At 34.1% G+C, this 26,213-nt stretch overlaps 1 protein-coding gene across 12 annotated transcripts in view; it reads left to right on the top strand.

The window, feature by feature from the left end:
• Positions 1–26,213, top strand: part of Liprin-gamma (liprin protein kazrin) — a 244,333-nt gene that overhangs the window by 201,048 nt on the left and 17,072 nt on the right. For 8 of the 12 annotated variants that reach the window (XM_076316096.1, XM_076316095.1, XM_076316091.1 and 5 more), the window contains 3 exons: positions 11,858–12,064; positions 19,272–19,644; positions 25,902–25,991. In XM_076316096.1, the coding sequence (XP_076172211.1) occupies positions 11,858–12,064; positions 19,272–19,644; positions 25,902–25,991 (670 nt within the window). The remainder of the gene's footprint in view (positions 1–11,857; positions 12,065–19,271; positions 19,645–25,901; positions 25,992–26,213) is intronic. The other 4 variants (XM_076316094.1, XM_076316093.1, XM_076316092.1 and 1 more) reach the window with 3 other exon arrangements.

Genomic DNA, 26,213 nt, shown 5'->3' with positions numbered 1-26,213 from the left:
ACTTTAAAATATAATATGTTACTCCTTTAAAATAATTCTGTGATAAAAAACAGCGTTGCAAAGACAAAATTATGATATTGAATGTGAAATTAATTGTTTGAATTATTCGTTACAGAATATCAAAATAGAGATTCTTATTAAACTTTTATGCATGTAAATGGCTGTATTTGAATTATTTAATTTTGTCACAAGTAATTTTTAATCTTAATACTACTTACATTAAGTGATATAAATTATTCAAAGTACAGGCAAAAATTTGATATTAATCCCACTGAGATTTTATTCAATACTAGATCAAAGCAATATTTTAAAAATTAAATTTAAATTGAATATTACACGTTGTCCTATTTATGAAACATAGCTCAATATATTTTAAAACTAGATGACTTTTAAATAAAAAATCTTACACCAAAAACAAAAGAAAATTTATGATATGTAATAAAACCGCTCCATGTATGAATTCAGTTCTTTGAATGTATTATTCGCATATTTTGCAAAATAGAGATAACAGAAACGATAAGTGAAATAGAAAAAAGATAAAGAAAAACTTTTCTTCTCGAAAGAAAGAAATACAAACAAAATTTTGATAACGATTAGCATTAAATGTATGTAGCTTAAAGTAAAGCTTAAAGTAAAGAAAAGTGGTAATACAAACAATGGCAATATTATTAGTCAAGTATTACAGGATATAATAGTATATATTAGCAGAGGTAACGAAAATTTAATTATCTTGAAAACATTTAACAAAATCATAGAAACTTCAGACACGTTGATTTTTAACATAAGTTCAAGAGATAGGTTGCAAAACCACTACTTGTAGAAACACAAATTACCTACTAAAGTATTTTTATTACGATCTCCGTCTGTTGAACAAAAAAGGTTGACATCTACATTTATAGCCTTAAGAGAAATTAATAAAGGAACATTACCTGTGCTTAAGTATTTAGATAACATAGAATTAGATACGGATGAATTATGCTACATTACTATACAATTTTGTATGTTTCAATGTTTTATGTTTAATTTAGGTACTTTCTTCCTTTCTTTCTTCTGTGATTCCTTTCTTTTCTTTCCATTATATAAATCAACATATTTTATAATAAGAAAAGAATATTCCTTAAAAATAATGAAATCTTAACAAAGGTATTGTTACTTTTGCCGCAATATGCCGCTTTTCAGATTACTGTGCTCTGGCTTATAGTACATTGAGGACTGGGTACTTTTCCCACTGTTTCTACTTTACTCCTGTCCTACAAAGATGAGAGTAAGATGTCTTGATTGAGGAACAGTACAAGGCAGACAAAGTATCCGAGTTCATCTATCTTGTACCGTTCCTCGCTCACTTTCAATTTCTCTAACAAGCTCCCATTCCATTACGCATTTGATTTCACCATGAAGAAAGCAACAATTACTCGAAAATCATGACTCTTATACGTTATATAGAACACATCGGTCTCGAGCTGCCTACTCTCAATGAATAAATACAGTATATTTTAGTCTAGTCCAACACTACTGTTCCAAAACGTTCGTTCACAAAAGACTAAATTATATATAATATTATGATATACGTACGTATGTTTAAAAATATTACTTTTCTGCTTCAGTAACTTAGATAACCCAAAACACTGTCTGTCAAGTGTCAGAGATGACACCAAGGCTCTTTTCAAACTGCTGTTGAAGGAATATTCGGCACTTGTAAGGGATGTTTGCGTAAATTAGCTCATCGAGATTCGAATTTTGAACACAATGCATATAATGAATAATAACACAGTAAATGCAAATGCATTAATGATGGTACTGTTTAATAAAATGATCGAAAATATCATAAAGTATGTACGAAAAACAGCTGTCTAAGGAGTTGACACAATGATCATTTTTCAAACTACCAATCCCTAAGACAATTGAATTTTCCATAAACTAACAATTTTTGTTCTCTACACACACACACACAGACACTTTCTGTGTTACATGTTTATCACTATAAGCGTCCCTTGAAATAGTAAAATTTTATCTTAAGAAGTTTTTTTTAAAATAATACAACTTTTTTTTAAATATATTTCGGGATTCTCTGTTGCTCGTGACTCACCTTATATAACAAAATCAAAATACTATATTTTCCGATTATAAGAAATTGAATTAGATTCGTCCGTTTTTATACATGTAGGGAGGATGAGATTTCGTTCCAGAAAGTCGACGTATTGTCAGTTAAGAATAAACCATCCAAATGCTTATTAAAACATTTAAGTTTTTGTATTTTGTGAGGTTTCCGTTATGAAAATGAGTTTGGACATACTATAGAGGCTATTTTTGATTCTATATGTAATTAAATAAACACAAGTATCATTTTACCCTTTGTATTCAAATATTTATATGAATATATATAAATTTAAAAAATAGTGCAGAATTTTCAGAGTAGCTAGTACTCGTTAAATAAGGGGAAAAATTTCCTAGAATTAAAAAATGGATTAAGAAATAAATATTCTTAAAATTATAAACAACTTTTCTGTTCCGGTTGGAATGCATGCCATATTCGCTTTTGGTAATCACTCGTGATATAAAAACAACAAATTATCTTGCTACTTTTTTTTTGTTGATGTTTATAGAAGATTTTCCACGTATTTTTCCCTCGTGTCCGCGCTTCTTTCGCATTTTCGTACGAGAGAATTTTAAACTTTTTCAAAAATCCCTAGATTCGTTAGCACCGCTTGACAGGCATTTTCTATTTGCTCGTGTAGTTTGTCTATAGTATTCACCGGCAAAGAATGTACATGTACTTTTAAAGAATTCATATAGAAAAAAATAAAGAGAATTAAAATCAGATAATCACGGGGGCCATGGTACTAGTTCACCACGTTCGATCCATCTTCTAATGAAAATTCGATTTAAATATTACTGAACGCTGAGTACAAAATGGGCTCCACACCATTGTGCATAAACCATAGATTCGGTTAACCATGAAGAGGAGTATTGTTCAAAACTTGTTGTAGCATATTCATCAAGAAATATAATACATACATATGTTGTACCTGATAACCAATTGAAATATATCCTAATGGCTGATCGCCTACAGTACCCATCTATAGGCTCAATGAAAACCAATATTGGTGATTTGTTCGAGTAATTGTCTATAAGTGTTCACTGATCGCATCGTAACTAAGAAATTTCTGCTAAAGTGTGATAATAAAATAATTCTTTGTTATACAACATCTGCGGGAGTAGAAAACACAGTATTTTCTTCTGTTGTTTTTATATTACGATTGTCTACGAAAAGCATATATACGCTTCAACTAAAACCGAAAATTGTTTATAATTCACTGGAATATTAATTTTTCAACCCATGTTTATTCGAACTTTTTTCCTCCATTCCGCGAGTACTATCTGCTCTGAAAATTCTGGACACCTTTTATTCCATACCCTGTAAATGTATAACAACTTTATTTCATTTCTTCGTCAAATTAAATACGCTAATCTGTTGCCTAATAATATCGTGTTGAAATCATAGTCCATGTTACGGACTAGTCGTAATTAAGTGATAGTAGTCTTTAACTACGACTTTATAAGTTTATACTTCGGAAGAAAGATACTTTTCGATATAAATACTACGTTTACATAACAGTTTCTTATCGCTACAACGAGTAAAATATATACTTAAAATTTGATCCCTTATTTCAGAAACACCTTGTATATGGCTATCTGATTTATTTTTAATTTTATTTTCCTTATTCTTCGAGTATTCTTTATATATCCGTATATAAAGTGTAAATCTTGTAAATTTACTAAGTAATAATAAGTTTCTTAACAATATTTCAGTGTGCTTTTGTGCTTCGGTTAAACGTCATCAACAGAAGCGAAGCGATATCTTCTAATGAGAAAGTCCTCGTGCCTCTCCATAATAGAACATGAAAGAAAACACGCCTCGCTACGAGTCTTACGGCAATTTCTCTCCTATAAAGCAGCTCGTCAATTTCCCCTTGCTTTATCCTCTTCCGTCTTGTTGTGTCGTACGTAATCCACTTCATCACCAACGAGCGTCGACGTGTCACCACTCTGTAAAGAAAGAACCTTCGTCCCTATGATTTTTTATCCAAGGAGCTTAAGCGGAATAAGCGTGGAATAGGGACAATTCTCATTTACATTTTTGAACGGTTTAACACTTTTGAAAATGTTTCTCTAAAATTTTATTCTGAAATTCAAAGGGATAACGAAATTATACACAGCATATCTTCGATGGTGTGATCGGTGACACGAGTGCACCATCTGGCAAGTGTAAAGGGAGCGAATCTGGGCAAAATTTCATTTGTATATTTTTTCAAAGTTTAATCACTCGAGCGTATATTCGTAACATAATATTCTGAAATTCTAAGAAATAACGACATTCTATAATATATTACTTTCGTGTCAGATCGTAACGGATCTATTTACTTCAATCTAATTAATAAATTACAAAAAATGTCTGGTTGTTTCATAGTATCATTGATAATGTGTAAAATTAATTTTAAATTTTGACCGTACATTTTTAGTTGTACCGTTAATTGCCCGATCGTGACTTTTTCTCGTTTTCGTCGTTGCTCTTATTTTACATTAAAGAAACTGGAAAATTTAATGTCAAAAAGCAATTTTTTAACTTTAAACAACGGTCATTTTGTTACAAATTATTATTTCACAAAAAGTAACAAAGACACGGTCGCATACTACCGATGCTTATCACATTGCAAAAGTTTTTTGTGAAAAATTAACTTTTTAGCTTTACACAACACTTATTTTGTTATAAATTATTATACTATAAAAAGCCACGGTCGGACACTACCATTGCCTATCCTGTCAAAAAAATTTATTTTCTTGTATATATCGAACGGTCAAAAACTTAACAACCACAAAAATTGTTGATATCGCAAACTTCTATACCTAACCTTCCGTGTATCTCTCTGTTCGACATTTTGGCAATATCCTGTGCGGATATGCTGCAAGATATTTCAACCTCAGGGAAATTCACCGAGATTACAAAGTAGTCCCTGTATCATTTACAGCTCATCTTGCACTCTTCAATTAGCGACATTCGCTTAACACGATTGTAACAGCATATGTTTGTGTAGCATGTTTCATCCAAAATCAAATAACCTATATGTCGCTATAATCACAGTTATGTTCGTCGAGATACTGAGAATCAGTACGTGCAAACATTACTTAACATACTACTTGATTAACTCGTTTTGTAATTACCACTGACTACAATTACAGTTGTAATTGATAAATCTATTGCAGCCTAATTACAATTATATAATTATTGCACAATCGTGATTATAGTCATAATTATAATTAAGAAATTATTTAAAACGTTTACTTAATTGAAAATGTATAAAATCTTCACGTATCGACAAACTATCATGATACAGCATCTACCTAAAAGAACGCACTCAAATTAAGTTAATTAAGAATTACGTTCGATGCTCATCTTTGTGTAACATTTGAATAATATCCGATGTATCCCAGAGTTCATGTTTATCTAGTAAATGAATTTTTCGTCGTGCTCCTAAACAGTAGTAAACTTACTATTTACGGATAATTTGAAACTATTCGACGTAGTGATTTCTGAAATGGATGCAAAATTATTGCAAGATGATCTTGACACTTAAACAACCTTAGTGTCGAAAGAGGTAGCTTTCATTCGATGTAGAAAAATGTAATCTAATATTTGCCTTTCCCTGTATAATTAATGACATTATCCACCATAAGTTTAATCCATGAATTGGAAAATACATGTATACAAATCTTTCGTCAATTTCAAAGAACATTACCACCACATTCTGTAAAAGTCTTACATTTTTGAAACTTCTTTCGAAAAACAACCGTTAACTCGAAAAGTGTACTGTTCTCAGTACTTTCTACCTGACGTTTACATTACACCACTTCGAGTATTTCGATATAAAATTCGGGTTCAGTTGTTGGAATGATTGTTTCCATGTAAATTTATTATGGCGATATAAGAATCGATACTCTGAAAAATCAAAGGACAATCTCAATCCTAATCTTCTAATTTAAAATTCTGAAAAACAAGATTATTTGCTTCGAATTGCTTAAAAGTATCCTTTTGATCGCATCTCTGAGATTTTAACTCTCCGAGTTAAATCCATTTTTCCTTTCAAACCAACAATGTTCAGAACTAAGCTTCCTCGTAGTAATCCCATTAATAGAATTTTCAATTCGCAACTACCTTTAAACGTAACGTAAACTCTTTCTCAGATTCAATAAATTTGTTCAGACAAAACATTAACAGAGCAGTGTTCAAACTATAACTGAGTACCCTAATTACAGCAAATATTAACTTTCTGTTAATAACTAAAGTAGATGGATAAGTATAGAGCTCATTGGAAATTACAAATCAATATAATGTGAAAGCATAAATCTATTAGGAAAAAGGAGCCTTCAGGATAGAGAGAGGAAGATCTAAACGAAACGAATGACAATTACAGGATCCAATTGCAGAATCGGTATAAGAAGGATTGGTTCTTCAATATTCTAGCACTATTTAAACGGCAGTATGTAATTATAGTCACGGTTCGTTCAATCCATACAGAAATCAATTTAAGAAATCTGATTGAACTTTCAAACACGTTAACTCCCAGAAAATTCGTGGAGCTGATCATCTAGCAAATAATATCATATTTGCGAAAAACAGAGCAAAATTTGAGAACAAAAATTCTATTTATCTAAGAATAACAAAACAAATGTAGGATACAAATATTGGGTTGTTGGGCACTAATGTCAATTTTTTACCATTCTAAGATAAAGCTTTAGCAATTAGACACGGAACACAACAAAATCTGTTTTCGTTAAATAACGTAATATATTGTTACAAAGAAAATTAATGGTAATTTTTGGATTCTGGTTGGCTAATTCGTACTTATTCTCCCTATTACGGAGATCTAGTGCCATCGAATTATCATCTTTTTAGGTAATTCCAAAATTCTTTAAACGGTAAAAAATAAACACATTGAACGAAGTCGAACAATTTTTATTTAACGTTTTCCAATCGGAACCAGCTACTATTTATGAGAATGGCATTAAGAAGCTTCTAAAACGTTGAAAGACGGTTATAGAAAAAATTGAATAAAACGATACAACTATTGCAAATTAATTTATTCTTACATCCACAAACTCGACATTACTTTTCCACGAACTCGATAAAAAGAGTAGAGTAGATAATTCAAAGACAATTTTAGAAATTTCAAATTTCATAATAATTTGACAATGCTGAGCGTCTAGTATTAATCTTAATCTCCAATTGCGGGATAATTTCAGAAATTTTGTCGAATTAAATCGTTTCATATAAAATATCGGAAAATAACAGTCAGAATTTATTATAGACGCAACGTAGTTCCAGAAATTACATTTCTCAGGCATTGTATTATTATGTCCTTAAACCAAACTGTATCTGTTAGTGTGCCGAACAAACGCAGGAACATACAAGTTCCAGAAAATAGAAAAAATAAATTGTAATTAACTTTATGCAATATTGCAACCAAAGAAACTCCACAGAAGCACAACCACTGCGAACTGAAAACTTTGAGTGTATTTTTCTCGAAACGGTATTTCTTCACAGTTGGCAGAAAATCTCGAGTACTGCCATTCCTATCGATTTGAAATTTGGCACGCACATTTGGCAAATATTCCTTTATTACCGGAACCTCTAAATGTTACTTACGATTATTACATTTTGTTACATTGAGAAAAAAAGCAAATCAAGTTTGTGGGTGAAAAATGAAATTTTACTATAAAATGTTTTACCATTTCACAATTTTCGATAGTTTCTTCATATTTGAAACGTCAATTAATAAAGCAACTTTTATAACTTAATAGTTTTTTCTTTTTTGTATTTTTGACAATTACAATCAATCGAATAGTGTCAATACAATAAGATAGCATTCCCTGGGACGTTTTGTGCAGCTTCGTCCGCTTGTTAACAAATTATATACATACGAGGGCGCTCCGATAAGTACTTAGCCTACAAAAGAAAAACAAAAATTTTGGAAAAGTAGCGATTTATTTCTCTATATAGTCTCCTTTCAGCTCGATACACTTGACCCAACGATGCTCCAACTTCTTTAACCCGTCTGAAAAATACGTTTTCTGGAGGTCTGCAAAGTAGGCCTCCGTGGCGACGATAACCTCCTTATTCGACTCAAATTTCTGTCCGGCGAGTGACTTTTTCAAGTTTGGAAAGAAAAAGAAGTCGCACGGGGCCAAATCTGGAGAATACGGTGGACGGAGCAGCAGTTCGTAGCCTAATTCGATCAATTTGGCCGTGGCGACAGCGGAGGTGTAAGCCGATGCATTGTCATGGTGGAAGAGCACTTTTTTCTTCGCCAAATGGGGCCGTTTTTCCTGCAACTCGGCGTCGAATCGGCCCAATAAACCGGCATAGTAGAGCCTTGTGACCGTTGCGCCCTTGTCCAGGTAGTCGATGTAGATCACACCTTTTGAATCCCACAAAACGGTGGCCAACACCTTTCCGGCCGATAGGACAGACTTCGCTTTCTTCGGAGCACGTTCACCGGGTGAAGTCCACTGTTTTGACCGTTCCTTGGTCTCTGGTGTGTACCAGTGGATCCATGTTTCATCGATGGTCACGAAACGACGCAGAAACTCCTTCGGATTGCGCCTAAACAGCATCAAACACTGCTCCGAAGTGGTCTCACGGTTGCGCATGTTGTCCGGAGTAAGCAAACGCGGCACCCATCGCACCGACAGCTTTCTCATGCCCAATATTTCATGCAGGATATGACCCACGCGGTCTTTTCAGATGCCTACTGTCTCAGCTATCCCGCACACCTTCGATCGGCGGTCTGCCAATATCAGATCGTGAATTTTTTTTACGTTATCCTCCGTGGTAGCCGTTTTCGGGCCACCTGGACGTGGCTCATCAAAAACCGACGTGCGACCACGTTAAAACTCGTTGAACCAATTTTTGACGGTCGTCATCGAAGGAGAAGACTCGCCGTACACAGCATCCAAGCGCTCGTTGATTTCGCTGCGCGATTTCCCTTCCAAAAACAAGAATCGAATCACCGACCGATATTGCTCTTTTCCCATTTTTCTAAAATACGCGGACACGCCCGCTTCCACACGCGGTCGAAACAAAACTACGAGTCCAATTCGGCTGAAATTTTGACAGTAGCTGTCTACAAGAATGTACTACAAGGTAGTAAATTTTTCTTGCAATCGTGGTGACCATCGGGTGGTGAAGCTAAGTAATTCTCGGAACGCCCTCGTGTATGGATGCAAAAAATTCAAATAGTTATTTGATTCGTACGCAACCATACCTGCAAAGTATTATACTTATATATTCGCCTTGTTTCCTTCGAAATAATTCTCGACGGTTTTGTAATTTTTAACGTTCCGAACCATAGTACCCCTTAACTATGGGTTTTACACTACGGTTTTACGATACGAGAACAGCTGGATACGAGACATTAAAATACTAGAAATTGCACGTCATCGTCAGAAACATAAAAATTTCATGACCATAAAGGCCCTTTATCCTCGCACAATTAAACGATTGGAACGTCAATAATTCCAGCAACTGTTCTTTAAAAACAGCGTGTACCAGACAATCGTATCAGAAATAAAGACCTGAATGATCTTAACACACAATGATCACACACGTTAATGTATAATATTTAATTTTACGAAGACATTGAGTAACCGTTAAAAACATTATTATTATCCCAGCTCTATTATTGCAGTTTATCTCAACACACCTGTAACGAATGATTGAAATTGAACGAGATTTTGAGTAGAATGTATAATATAATACAGAATTGTCTACAATTCTATTTAACATGTAAGTACAGTATAATTTGTATTATACTTGTATAATTTTATTTAAATTGTATTTAACATCTAAGTATATCTAAATACATTCAAAATGTTCAAATTAGAAAATTTACATAAAGGAAACACGCATTTGCATCGTTTTAATTAAATTTGACGCTTGCGTGGGGTGTGTCTGTGGGTGCTTATGCGCGTAACTAAACGAGACGTACAAAACGGGAAATCTACTGGTTATCGTAACTTTAATTTTCAGCACAGTACATAAATTTTCACTCTGTTTTACGTGTTACTTAATACCGTGCAATTTGTAAAATATAAAAGTCATATTAGATTTGTAATTCCCGAAGAGAGTCTGAAGGAATAAGTGAAAACGTCCGAAATAACGTAACCATCGTATTGCTCTGGAAAGATAAAATAAATTATTGTATTTGCAACACGCATCGGGGAATATTTAACGGAACAAAAAAAGAAGAAAACGATATTGCATTCTCGTAAAAAATTTAATAATCGTGTCGTCCCATGAGTGTAGACACCATCTTCCACTTGATTGCTCGCAAACACGCGCGATCGACGATTCACCGATAGTTTTTAACCCCAAAATGTTGACTCGCCCTCGGGTAGCACCTGACCGATCTGTCGGAGTGGCAGTAATCGCGTTGTCCCAAAGTTTAGCCAATAGACCAGCTGCAGCACCTGTTATACGTGGCGTGAAGTTACTTGCGCTCTAGGGAAAGATAAGTGGATTAAGTTCTCCGTAGCTGATATCCTGGTGGCTAATAGGTGGAGGTACATGACACCTGTAAACCGGCGAATTGTACCTCTATCGAGTTACCATAGCCGATCGAGTGGAAACAATGTCTTTAAAAAGAAACGGGACACGTTAAGAGGGAACAGCTTGAAAAATCAATCGCTGCATCGTTCTCCAAAATTTTATAGTTTTCACATTTAAAATTAAATTTTATAATCATTTACATACTAGCAGACTAACCGACTCCGACAACCTTGAAATATGTTGAAGTATGTAAGATCTATTTTTGAAACTATAGAGACTTTGAAGTATGTTGGAGTATGTAAGGTCTATTTTTGAAACTATAGGGATTAGAAAATAAGAGGAAAATGGTAGACAGTTACAATTTACTTGACGAACAGAATTGTTTAGTGTGTATTTTCTTCGGATGCTTTACACATGCAGACCTATACTAGTCTTAGTTGTGTACCTGCACATATGTACATTTAGTTTGTAATTTAATTAAATATTTTAACACGGAGGTAACCACTAATGTTGCGAATAAATGAATATTCGCAATTAAATTTCTCGATAATACAACACAAGAACATTGGTATGTCGTGCATCAGTATCGGTTCAAATTTTTAATCGTTTCGAATAAAATAATTCATCCTTGATAAGGTTAAGGCTATTGAAATCGGTAAGGTTGCGAGTTTCCGGTTTGCAAAGTAATAACCCGAATTATATTTGGATCAATAAAAGTAAGATCGTCCTTACGGCCTGAGGCCTTCGGAATTATAAATAATTACTTTCAAATCTTGCACTGTATATTCCAACGACAACTAATTGCAATCCGAGGTAAAGAAATTACCGAAGAGAATATTGATCCGAATGTTATTTCAACGTAGACTTCGTTTACCAAATGTTCTCAACTGTCTTTCGCTTAGGGTCTGAAAAATTCAAGAGATCGATAAGTTCGTTAACTCTATGTATAACGATATGCAAAATATAATTAATTGAATGTAAATTATTTTTATTTTGTTTGAATGTAACGGACAATATCCGTATACATTTACACTCGTAAAACCGAGTCGATGCAAAGATTATTGCGCATTCCAAGTTTAAATTAATCAGACCGACTGGTGTAATTAAAACACCGTTGCAATGTTTAATGATTCCGGTTTCCTTTGTTTCAAAGAAGGCTTTCACACTTTGTGAGCGTGCATGCATTGTTAGATGGTGGTGGTTTTTGGGTGGAGTTACTGCCCGGATATGGGTCTCTTTGACCGTTGATTACAGCGGATGCGGGAGAACGAAGCAACCTTAGGACGCCTTCAGCAGCAAGGAGTTGGAATACCTACGGAAGAACACCAACGCGAGCGGGAAAGGGAACGCTGGAGTCTTCTGAGAGCAGCAAGGGATGAAGCCGATCGAAGCCTCAGCCTGGCGGCTAGTTTGGCCGACAAAGAGGCCGCCCTTTCGCACGCACATGCGACTATAAAAGAGGTAAGACCCTTTTAGCTACCGTCTCTAACGCACTTTGCGCAGCAGGGGATCGGGTTGTTGAATTTAATCTTCCCGTGGGCTGCGGTTAAAGTGTTTTGTAAAGAGTAGGTTTTATCATCTACAAAACTAGAAGTTCCTCGGCCAGGAGTAAAATTTTCTACGCGTATAAGTCGCAATTGTTTAACTTTTTCAATTATTTACTCGACAAAATGTTGACTTAGCTTTTAGCGAGGATAGATTCGTATACTCTGCGAAGTTTAATCTCCACGGTGTTATTTGATGAAATTGGTACGCTATATATGACCAAGCTCTCTGTAATTAAATACAACGTACAATTTTTCGTAACAATGTCACTGATAATTTCATTCACAATTTTTCGTCCACTTACGATAATTGAACGGAAAAAACAGATTACGTTACAGGGTGTCCTGCAACGAGTGGTACGGTCGCAAAGTAGCTGAGTCCGTGTATAAAAATAAATAAAATATATACAATAAAATTATTTCGTACGAAGCTCCGTTTTCGAGGAAATTGATCTTAAAAATTGCTCGTTTTATCGAAATTGATCTATTACCGAGATCTATTACATTTTTACGTAACATTTGAAAGTAAACATTTATAGTCGGTAACACTGTTTCTGTATAATTAATTTCGAATCTCTGCTTATAAGTACAGTAAGGAAGTGTAATAAATTATATATATATAATAATTAATATAGATATAATATATATATATATATATATAATAATTAATATATATAATAATAAATTAAAAAATCTGCTGCAAAATTCAATTTGACTATAAAAATTGTGGTCAAATTTGTTCACTACTCCTACGTATTGAACTCAAAAAAGAATTCGAAAAATTTGATCGTAAAAGTTGTATTTGATTGTTAAAGTTGTAGCCAATGGGATCGCGAGTGCTTCGAACAAAGACAATACAGAGTATAAAGGGGGAAAAGTCGTTCAAGGGAGTCTCGACCATGCACAGCACTAATAAACGCATTGTGCCACATTTATAAACAATTCTACATGCTGTAATTGGCTAAAGCTTTAACAATCTTTTCTAAAAAAATTAATCGATTGCGGTATTTTTTAGAAGAAGATTATTCCTCCTGAACTGTTTATCCTTTTCTAAAGTGAAATATATAAGGACGATATGGCCTTGACCTTTAAAGTAAAAATACACTCTCAGGTCGATGTTTTAAACAAGTTAAAACATAATTGATCTGAATGCATCATCTCTGAAAACTACGATGAATTTTTTTACACTCTTCGATTACAATTTTGTCCAGAACAAAGATTCGTACCAAAAAATTGAATCGTATGGTGATATCTATTTTTCTACAACTCCATTTTTGTTATAAATGCAACAATACACTATGTATTGTACAAATACATTTGTACTTGTAGCTTCCCGCTTCGATAGGCAATTGTGATAGAAAAACAACGGATTACTTAACTGTTTCTTTTGATTTCTTCTTTGTATTGGAGAATTTTGAACACTTTTGCAAATACATGACTTTGTTCGTACCACTTGATACACATTCGCTCCATTCGCTCGTATTGTTCGTCTACTTTATTTATCGATGAAGAGGGTATCGTAAGGATTTAAATTGAACAATAGAGGAGAGCATAAGACTGGTCTACCACGTTCGATCCATCTTTGACTAAAATTCCAATTTAAATATTCTTCTACACTGAATACCAAATAATCTGGCGAAGATGCGTGAACCACAAGTCTAATCTTGGTTATTACCAAGAGGTATGCTGTCTGAAAAGTGTGTTAGCATGTTGGTTCAAAAATTATACAACAGGTAACCTAATAGGTACCTAATATATTTCACCTGATAATTAATTTGGTAAAATAACAAGTCCTGGTATCTGATTGCCTACAATGCCCAACTGTGTGTCCAATGAAAACAGATGTTCGCGATTTATCCTGTGCACACACATGGTTGTTACGAAAATTTGCAATGCCATCTCTTGTGAACGCAGCTTCATCAATGAATAAAATATGCCAGAATAAACTCTGGATTTAGTGCATGCTTTATTTGCACTTTATGAATTCGTCCATAAAAACTCTGCTTATACTGGATAATTTGCTAGGACCAGTTGTGAAAAATTTCAAGTAGATAACTCGTTCCTATTACTGATGAAATTCTCCTTACATTTATTCCTGGATTTCGTTCAACCATCCTCGAAACACGACTCAGCTTACCAGGAATTGAAACACACCTCACAGGTCTTCATTTCGATGTCGCATTTCAAACGAACCGATCTTGCAAACGCATTAACGAAGTTTCTTAAACGATGTACAAGATGATATATTTTCCTACTCGAATATTTTTTCACGTAAAGTTTTCATGCAATTGTAACGTTCTCGTTGCAAGACCGTACACGAAATGCATCCCTGCCATTTCTCGATTAGAATAACACGATGGCATAGCTAACGCGTTTTGAAAACTTTACGGATAGCTCTCTGTAACTATTCGAACCGATCACATCTATATGTAACTAACATTTTTCTACCGAAGCGCAATAATAAGATAATCCTTTGTTACAAAGTGTGCGCGGAAGCGAAGAACAAAGTGTTTACTTTTGTAGTAAAGTGTTTACCTCTGATCAACCGAAGAATTAGCGAGGTAAACGAGAAAGTCACGCGCTTTAACCGAAATAGAAATTATGAATAATTCCGAGAATATTCATTTTTCAATCCACGTATACGAGGACTTTTTCCCTCTACTTGAAAGGAACCTGTATTTTTAAACACTTTTTATGTATTTCAAAAGCATGTTTCCCAAAGTTACACTTGCTTTCGTTGTAGCGCCCGCTCGCACGTATGATCGGTAAAATAAAACTCTGTTACTTAAATATTAATGCTACGAATTAATTTTATGAATAGAAACATAGCTTTACCGTCTGTATTTATGTAGGGTCCACAAAGTATCGGCCAGTGATTGATGTAATTTTATAACGAGCAGTTAGGTAAGAAGCATTTCTTTGCGCGCACATGCAATTACGCGGAGGGTGAATCTGCTTTGAGCCCCTCAAATTGTCCTCAACGCTGCGCATAAACGGGGCTCCGCTAACGAGTTTAAAACTGATGGCCCGAGGGTTGGGTTGGAATGCGCTCGAGAATCACGCACGCCACGAAATTTCCATGTCTAGTTTCATTTTAGTAATCTCCAGACTGATGCAGTCGCAAATTTTTGTATTCACGACTTATTCGACAAAATCACACCGCGAATATACCGACCAGTTCGTTTGGCCTTTCGTTTCAAACATCTTCAAACTCGATTATAATTAAAGAAAATGAAAACCATTACGCAACGGTGGTCAATTATACAATTATAAAAATGATCGAATATAAATCTTTTATTGGCTCGATTTAACACTAGAACTACCAAAGGGGTCAATTTGACTTTTTTGAAACTTCTTTTTAAAATTACTCAATTATTAACGGTGTCTTTGCCCACAATATTTTCGAACAATTATGAAAATAAACAACTAATTGTACTCGTAAATTAATTTGCCTTTTCCCCAACTAAATTCGAAGATACGTTTGCAGTTCGATACAAATAATAATAGGTTCACCGTCGGTAGTACTAGTGTTAATTAATCGTGTACTGTATCACGGTAATAACCAGGTGCTATTATTATCCGTAGAGTATCACGTTTCCTTTTTAGATACTACCATCGCTATTTATGCACCTCGTATTGTTTGCAATCGTTATTTCTCCTTTAAAAAGAATAAGGTGAAACAGCACAGGTGAAACAGTAAATTATAAGTAAAATACTCGTGCACAGAATTACACGGTTTGTCGCGAAAAATACCGAACTTATTAAAAATGGCACAGCAAGGACAACTTTTGAGGAAAAATTATTTTATTTTATTTGAAATACATTCCTTCTGCGGCGATACAACGATTTGCACGGTCAAGTAATGTATTAAATGATTGTTTCATATCCTTTTTGAGAATACTCGTCTCGGCGTTTCGAATGTCTGGAATGTCATCGTAATGTTTTCCTTTTATGGTTATTTTAAGTCGTGGTAACAAAAATAATCACACGGTGTTAAATCCGGCGAATACGGTGAATGATGCAATATAGTAATTTTTTTTTTTTTGTACTAAAAAAACAGTTACAAAGCAACAGAGCTCAACTGCCAGGTTCACGATATTGAGGACGAATACGATGAATTCGTTTTAATAATTTAATAATGTAAACGCTTCACATAACATCTTATTATTTTATTTAAGTACATATCTAAATAGTGTTGCGAAATAGTAATGTATAGTAAACTGCACCTCTTAATTCGTTTAGAAGAATAAATGGATAGACTAAAATGCTAATTTGAACACACAGAGACAATTAATGTACGTATCCTGATTCAATAATGGTGCAGAAATTTTCATCCGTCTCTCATAAATTCAGCCTCGTCTCGCAGAAAAAGAAAAGAAAAATAACGAATTTTCAGCACATTTTACGAAAGTCCATTAACAAATATATCCTTACTCGACAATTAGCAGAAACTGAACAGACGAATTTGAAAAAACTTCCAGCCAATAAAAACTCCAGCATTGTTTATGTAATTTCTTTAATATTAATTCCGGGATTCTTTTCCATCGAGTTTTCACACGGGAAGTGAAAACAGGCTAAGTATTCCGCAATTCCTAGAATTGGGTGCAAAATAACCTACTTTGCAAAGGCGTTGATTAAACGTTTTATGAAATTTTTGGAACGGTACGATGCGATTCTGCCAGCTCCGTGCTAGAAGAACGCTTCGCCATTACTAATTACTAGAGTGGGAATTTTATACACTTACGGCGTGTACCGATACGAAAATCATGTGCAAGAGACATAGAGACTATATTCTATAAAATGATATAATAATATCGATATTTAATTTTGCACAAGTGCATAAGTGCGCATAGAGAATATATTTTATAAATTAATATAATAATATCGATGTTTAATTTTGCGTAACTGCATATATTCTGTTTAGCATATACTTTTCATAAGCCTATGCGCTATGAAACTTGCAGTAAACTGATATTTTCAGTAATCGTATATTTACCAACAGCGGATAACCATTCGAGCGAGTAAATCGATTACATACAATATTGCTTCGTAGTTTATTATAGATTTGAAACGGATCTGTGACAGTTTGAAAGTTAATGCAGCAGGTGAAATTTAATCTCTGTTATTTGTCTGTGGTTATCGTAACATGTAAAACCCACTGCAACAGTACATTTGTTCTCGTGTTACAATCGTTTTTGGACCTCAGTAGTATGGAGCTGTTTACCTTTATAGAAAGTGCTCGAAATAAAATTTGATTACCAAATACAACTGAATTTTAGTAATTTAACTTCTAGACTGAGCTTACAAACAATTTAGTAGAGTATACATAGATTTTCTTTTCAGATTCTCTAATTCAATAACTTGAATTATTGTAATCCCGATCTATCGTTGAAATCGGTCTCACGTGTTACGATACATCATACATATTATAGACGAAAATGAAAGACAATAAGAGAGAGTAAGTGGTACAGTTAACACGATGTAAGTAGTTCCAAAAAGTTGAGTATAACTTTCTGATAATTTCAAGGTAATGTTGTGATTATACCTCGAAGCAATGCGATAAGACCCTCTCGTGTATACTAGGTTGTCCAATAAGTTTTAGCGAACGACAAAACTTATTGAACAGTACTAGGTTGCTCGATAAGTTTTTTCGTTCGATAAAACTTACCGAACAACATATTGTTCCTACTGTAACAATGAATCGACGTGAATAGATAACCTACGTCGTTGAAATAGAAAATTACCATTTACTCTGAAAGAATCGATCTGCCCGCATACATTACCGTCCATAAGTCACCGGACACTACGACACGTTAAGTCCTATTGGTAATTTTATTCCATAACATTATCTATATTATAAAATAAAGTTACTATATATTACATATGTATAACGTCTAAAATATATCATACAAATTATATGTCAAAAATCTTATCAAAAAGTATATATTAATCTTATTATATCTTTTTTTCGACGATATATCGACTTGGTGCGAATATGACAGCTTGAACTGATAGTGGCCTTCTTTCGATTAAGTTTGCCAATATTTCAGATTGAATTTCTTTCCAAACCTTTTCTAACTTCTTTCATAAGTCTTTGTTCCTATTTTGGACACATTTTCCTAACTCTTCTGTCCAATTCGTCCCATAGTTTCTCAATCGGTTTGAGGTCAGGTGATCGCAGAGGCTACATCAAAATTTGTAATTCATTGTTGTCTTGTAACTCCTTGAAATAGTTTTTACAAATTTTCAAAGGGTCTTCGGGATCGTTATCCTGCATATAGTACAAACTTTTGTCCTATTAATCTTCTTCCAAACGACACTGCGTGATTACGAAGAATATTCAAATATTGTTCCTCCTTCAATATTCCTTGAATTTCTACTAAACCGTCAGATAGTTTTTTCACGGAAACACCCCCATAGTACTACAGATTGACCATCATGTTTTATAATTGGAACAACACAATCGAGTATCTATTTTTCATTTGATTTTCTTCGCACAAAAACTCGTCGTTTTGTACCAAAAACTTCAAATATCAGCTCATCGGTCCACAATATTTTTTCCAGTCATCAACATTTCAATCTTTGTACATTTTTTCCCGCTTTATCCATTTTTTCTTAATTTCAGTCCTTCGGTGTAGTTTCTTAAATAGCAACACAGCCGCGAAGCCCCGATTGCAAAAGATCCTCATTTTCTGTTCTTTTCTTTCGGACGTCCAGTTCTTTTTTTCCACACAAGATCATTAGAATCGCGTAACTTCTTCACTGCATCGCATACTAAAGACTTTGAAACTTTACATTTTTACGCAATTTCACGAACAGAATATCCTTCTTTTACGAGAATAACTGAACGAAAACTGCGCAGACAACTCTCCATTGGGACCACTTACGAACTAAAAATAACGAAGAAGTATTACCAGTGCTTCTTAGCAATTCCGTGTCTTATTTCTGTTGAGTCAGAAACCTCTTAAGAGAGTTTATAAAATTTCGCGTAGGTATGGCCAGCTCGATCAAACGTTTCTCCGTCTTTAACTTTACACTGCTAATTATCAGGACGTGACAAATGCAATCGTTGTATACCCAAACAATCCGATATTCCCTGAATGCAAACAGAAAGGTTGATACAGTTACAGCGTCAACTGGTGGAAAGGGGCGGTGGCGGTGGCGGTGGCGGTGGTATCTGCTTGAGCGACCAGGAATCCTTGATCTCGTTCCCGAGAGGCAGCGTGAATGGAGCTGCGACACCGGGCGCCGGAAGTAGCAGCGGTGGCGGCGGCTGTGGTATCATCCCTCATATGAATTCTCAACCGCCATTAGGCAGTACAGAACTAGGAGTGACTGTTGGGAACGTCGGCAATGCGGCAGGTGCAGGTTCTTCCGGTGGACAGGCAGGAGATCGCGGAAGTTGCAGCGCGGACAGCGGCGTACGAGGATCCAGTGACAGAGAAAGCGGCGGTGCTACCAGCGTGGGTGGGAACCTCTCGGACTCGACCACCGACGGTAAGGATAATCGGTGTTTATATTTCTCCTCTTAAAGATCGAAGTAACAAATTTTTGGGACCCACGAACCGATTCAGTTTAATCGATCCAGGCGATTATCGTCCGAGTTACAACCCCTGGCAAACTGTTTTCGATCGAAGAAATTATTATTTATGTAGGATGAGTTATCAGGGCCTCTCAGAAATGAACGACGCGCGTCAGTTTAAAATTAAGTGTAATAATGAAAATGACACTAGAATATAAATATGGAACGAAATCGTGCAAACGTTCCGTCTCGACTTCCGCGATCTTCAATATTCGTTCCCGAGTCCACGTAGATACATATACACGTATATGTATTTTGTTCGCACGCACACACATGCTCATCTTTTCTGCCGCGATCACGGTTTCTGTTCCCGCATTTATGTCTTCGTTGCATATCTTTTGGAACAAATGTAAAATAAACATTTGAAAAGTGAATAACATTGCGAAGATAAAATTAATTCGCACGTGTATAACATACAAAGAATGTGAGGTGCAATTAATTTAAATGTTTTTGAATTAATTGGATCGATTAACATTGCCGCAATTAAAATTACTTAACCATTAGAGGTAGGAAACACTTTTATCGTCAACGAAAAGAATAAAACAAGAAACTTAACTTTCTTTGAAAAAAGTATTAACACAGTGGTAAATGTTTTCGTTCACAGGCAATATATATAACGAATACTTGACACAGTATTTGGAAAAAGTGTTCCATCTCGTGTTGCTTTAACAGATATTTGATCATTTTCGTTAAAACATGTTTTTTTACAGAAAAATGATATTTTCATTCATTCATTATCGTTTTTACACTTCAGTATTAGAATGTCTTACCACAGAAGGAATGATTCTGTATATTTTAAATAAACTTAAATTTGATTGCGTTAATAAAATTGCGTTAACATTTTTTTGTGTTTATAAAATAAACTCTAATATTTTATTTTGTCGTGTAAACATTATAATTTCTTCTAACTTCAATGCATATATTAAACAACTCTTATCGTATGACACCATACGTATACAGTAATTCCCACTTTCTGGTGACAAAGTTGCGACCGCTAGTTCGCTTTAAAACTTTTCATCTCGAGCTTTGATAGACCAAAAGTAAGCGAGACACAGTATAATCCGAACAAGCTAGTACTTAGATTTAATTTCATAAAGAGAACCTCGTCAATTCATTGATAATACTCTCATAAAGATATAATGGCGAATATACTTAATTTTTCTTATCATATAAAATTCTTTTAAAATCTGTCTCCAGAAGGTCTTTCATTATTTGTACAGTACGTTTAGTTTGTATAGACATATTCTCCAAAATTTGTCACCTACCAGCGAGAATTACTGTATCGTGTAGCTTTATTCGATCGAATACTTTTTACTACGGGTTGTGTTAGCGATATCGATAAAATATTGGGAAAATATCATTCCCAACCAAGAGGAAATTATACCAGCTATAATTCTGTATTAATTCCGCATAAAGACATTTGTATGATAAATCGTGTCTCAGTCGTTTCAAGTACATAGTAATCTTCCTACAATTAACTCGCCCTTCGATAAATGAAGTCGCTTCAAAGAATAATAAAGCTATCAAGTACATAATATAATCATCATTATTATTCATCCGAGTGTTAGCCGATTGAAGTGAGTCTTGCGTTTAATGTGCAACGAGCGCTAAGATTAATCGCCTGATTAAACTTAATTACGATGCATCGGTCGGGGCGTCGCTGAAAAAACAGTTTGATCGCTTCCGTCAACTATGAATGTTAGTCGAACGTAGGTGGTACACTAATCGAACGCATTTCCTTCATGTATTATTCAACCCAATTCTACATGCCCGTGCATTAAAACGGATTGATCGATTTGGTCTAGGACAAACATACTCGTGGTCAATAGAGACCGCGAGTACAACGAACCTAATGCACGTGCACAAATTTTGAGCTAATGGCGATAAGATACATTCTTCCATTATGAAAGGAAGGTAAACGAACGTTTAACGCGGTTGAACCTTCTTCTCTAACGAATATTTGTGCAAACGTTTGAATAATTGAAGGTAGGTTTTATAGGATCGATTATTACGAATCTGTACAACGAAGAAATATAAAAATGTTTTTAATCGCATGGGTTGATTTCGACATTTAGTTCGTACATTCCATGACCGAACATAAATGTCCTTTAATAACAATTGAAAAATAACACTTTTAATCCCTTTTAATCTCTTCCTGCGTATATAATAACACGTGGGGCAATTGAAATGTGCAACATAAAGAACAAACAGATATACTGTAAAAACTGTTTGCGTTTCTATACTTGTGACTATTGAGCAGGTTATGCCAAAATCAACTGGTCTATTCGCGTTTACAAACTCTGTCGACAAAGAATTCTCCCCATTTCTCCATATGGAAAATGTAATGACTCCCTTACGATGCAACTCGATAAAATTTCATTCGTGTTCGGTAACAAATTTCAATCTCGTTATTAAAAAAAAATACAGAATCGAAAGTCTGCATTCGACTATAGAACATACACAGTAAGTGTGAGAAGTAGGTATTCGTAAAGATCCGAATGTCGAATAAAATTATGTATAAATGTGTTTATTGTTAAATTTTTACAACACGAATAATTTACGTATATTTCTTTAGACAACGATTATATATTCAATTCCTAAAAATTTTACATTGGTTCTCATCTGCAAAAACAGGTTTGACTTCGTTCATAAAAATTCAAATAAATCCGTTGTTGAAGATGATAACAAATGTAACATTCTTAAATCGGACTTACGACAAATTATGCGACGTAAATTGAAAGTAGTGTTTAGAATATATAATTTCAAATCAACAATGAAATACCGAAATAATTTCATACGAATGTATTGTAGTAATTCTCGTTTTCAAGGGAAAAAAATCGAATCCGTTGAAGATTTTAAACCCGGGATCGATAGCGAATTCGATTTCGAACCAAAACATGGCTTAGCTACGTTTAAATTGTTATCCAACGAGAAAAGTAAATGGAACATACACAGAGTGAGAAATAAACAATAATGCGATACACCATTTTTGATATTTTTTATTATATCTTTATGAGAGTATTATCAATAGGAATAAAATGACGAAGTTTTCCTAATGAAAATGAGTCCTAACGTGCTGTTACATTATTCGAAGACGTGTATTACTTGCAAAATTTAGAAGTACTTCACTTTAGACATCATTTAAAAAAGAGAAACCGAACGGAATTAGACTTGAATTCGTTATCACTGGGAAAACTTCGCCAATCGATTGATACTACTATGACGAAGATATAATGAAAAAATTGTAAATTTTAAGCTTCATTAGCAGATGAAATTCGCCTGGATTCAGGAACACTCTTAAAGACCGATCGAGTCGATGAATTTCTCACGCTGAAGAAACAAGCAATTGTGAGAATGACTCCGTGTTCTTGAATTTGAAGAAAAAAGTCCACTTTAAGAACTAAACATTACTTCACTTAAATAAAAAAATTATCGAATAAAAAAATATTAATGCAAGCCTGTATAAAAACAATCCTATTGCGGCGATAACGATGTATGCTACATGTTCCGTTTAAAAAAATAAACGGCAATATACTCCCCCCCTCTCGAGATGATCATTTGCAATGTCTCTCATACGTTACGTACAAGGCTCCCAAGAACTGTTCATAATCGGAAAAGAATTTTGATTCTGTCCTAACAATTTCCAAAAAACAATCTATAACACTGTATGTGAACCACCACATTATATTTATAAAAAGATGTTCGCACATTGTTGAAAATAACAAGGAAGTGTAGGGTAACAGAAAAACCATCACAATAAGTGTTTTTGGTTAAATAAAACAGATAATGAAGTATATGATTAGAATAATACTTTAAAAATTAGTTTAGTAGTTGAAGCGGTAAAAGGAAATGAGGTTCTCTCATTGGTTGAAATTTTTGTGACATTGATATCACCAAACTGGACGTTACTTTCAATCATTCTTCCAATATGGCCTTTATTAAACTCTTCGCTCATATTTTTGAATTTTCTATTCAAGATGGTTTCACAAATGTTTTTAACAATAGTATCTGGCCACTAATGAGACATTTTAAAATATTGAGAAACGTTATACAAGATCTATATTTTATTGTTATAAGTACGTTGTTGTAGATCATTATCTTCAATTTAACATGAAAGTGAATTCTCAAATTTCATTTTTTCTGCGCTAGGTTGTAGATTGGTCTTTCAAAATGCCAATCTATATACAGTAGTTCATGATCCTGTAAAGTAAAGAGCTTAAACGCGATTAACACTCATACATTCCTAAATTAAGGAAAATCGACAATAAATGTTTTATGCGCTAAAGATCACTTCCCGGGCTGTGATGTTCAAAATTTCCTACTCTCTAATAAATGTCTAATAATTAAAAATTTAAACTAACGTCGGGAAGAAACAATGAATTGACACTTATGAGTCTTCTGACAATATTCTTGTGTTACGTTGTTAGAAAAATTTAATTATAAATATTTATTCGCTATTCGAACCGTTACGTCTACGGTATAATATTTAAAGTGTTTTAAAATATTAATGTATACGAATGTACCAGTATTTATGAAGAAATTCATACACAGATTGTATATCAATTGTTTTACACGAAGAGTCGAGAGATAAAATAGCAGTGTACTTAGGCATTATAGTAGGATTTAAATTTCAATTACCTCGAGTGGTTAAAATCTTTGACGTTCAGTTTGGGACTCTATACTGCAATCATTTTACGTGCACAAAAATTTAAAGAAAGGTTTCTTCAAGGGCATCTTTTGAGATTAAAGGCTATTTTGTGGTAGGTTATTAAATTTGTCGTTTTATCGACAACACAGTACAGTAAGTCCTCGAGTTACGCAGATACGTAGATACCCGATTGTATTGTAACTTATATCCTTATATATATTTTGTATTTACTATATGTATATTGTATTCAGATATTAAATAAAGTTTACGTTATTTTAATATTTATTTTCATTTAGGAATATATACAGGGTGTCACATTTAACTGGAGACGCCGTAATATTTTGAAAATCGTTGCAAATATAAAAAGATTATTATTTTACTAATAGTTGCTTAGTATAGAGAGGGGCATTGTTTGTATAAATAGTTGTTTACAAGTAAAATAATGTAAGAGATTTCAAGGTCAAGTAATTCTTTTTAATAGAATCTTATGTTTTTTTAATTCGTGGTATGATAATGTTTTTTGAAACGAATTTAACATCCTCTATAATGACATTATTCCATTTGGTAGAACGTAAATTATATTTGGAAGTGTCAGTTTAACGTGTTACGCTGAATCGCTACGTGACAGCGCATGAGTCCGACAGCATCAAATTACTCCGATTAAATTGCACGACATAAACAAAGCTCGATCTCCTTATTTTTCCAAACTATTGTTACATTGATATCGTTCACGTTGAAACTCAATTTAGCAGATATGTACTTTTAACAAGTTAACAGCTTCGTGTAGAGAATTTCGTTCTTGCGTATTTTAACAATTTCTCCTTTTCTGTGACCTTCGATTATTTCGAAGTGACTCCAAAATAATGCGTCAAATACTCCTTTTTGTCCTTTCCTCGTACGAAAATAAAAAATATAAAATTTCCATTTAAAGAACATAAAATGTCTTTCACATGACTTTGGAAAATGAAAAAGAATCTTTTTTCTTTTGTGTTATCGGATAAGCATCTTGTTTTGTCTTGTTGTCGGACAAACAACATTTTGTCTCATCTATGTTTTTCTCGTATCTACTGCCATTTAGTAAGTATTTTGCCCGACAGATATTTTTATAACCCTCTGCACATAATTTGTTACAAAAGTATCGAAGAATAGACACGAATTATTTACTAGATTGGACGAAAGGTCTTTTCGTTTCTATTAAAAAAATTCAAGTTTCTACCAACCAGTGAAAAATAATCAATATTCACACTATTCTTTAACTGTTATTATATTTTATGCATATGCGTGTTAAGTTAAAGCAAAACATAATCACGATCCATTGAAATACGCGAGAAACTCTTTTGCCAAAACCAATATATTACGAAAATTTAACAATGAACAGACTTATTCATGGTTTCGTTTCAAATTTTTCTCTGTAAAAATATTTGTTATACTCGTTGTACTTCTCGTTGTTCTTCACTTCGGAAGATAACGTCTATCGCACATCGACGTGCGAAATTTTTTTTTACATTGTACATTTCCGCGCAGGCACGCCGACAATTACGGTCGAGGGAAGCGGTCTCGACATGGACAGCATCTCCGTGGTTTCCTCCATTGCACCATCCCACATGTACCAGTGTAAGTGTCCAAACATAATCGCTGATCGTCGTCTCCTTTCGTTTCTTCATCGTCGTCGTCCTCCACCGGAGGATTCCTGTGCTTCAGTGTGTGTGCGCGCGCGTGTGTGTGTGTGTGTGTGTCTCTGCTGCGTGCACGCGCGCGTGCATCTTTTTCTCTGTCTGTTTTTCCACTGCCTCTATTTTCATTTATTTATGAAAATGCCTCTGTTTATCAATTCAA

The sequence above is a fragment of the Ptiloglossa arizonensis genome, chromosome 7 (assembly GCF_051014685.1).
Source record: "Ptiloglossa arizonensis isolate GNS036 chromosome 7, iyPtiAriz1_principal, whole genome shotgun sequence".
Taxonomy (NCBI): Eukaryota; Metazoa; Arthropoda; class Insecta; order Hymenoptera; family Colletidae; genus Ptiloglossa; species Ptiloglossa arizonensis.
Note: the sequence above shows the minus strand (reverse complement) of the source record. Positions and strands in the feature narration are given on the sequence as shown.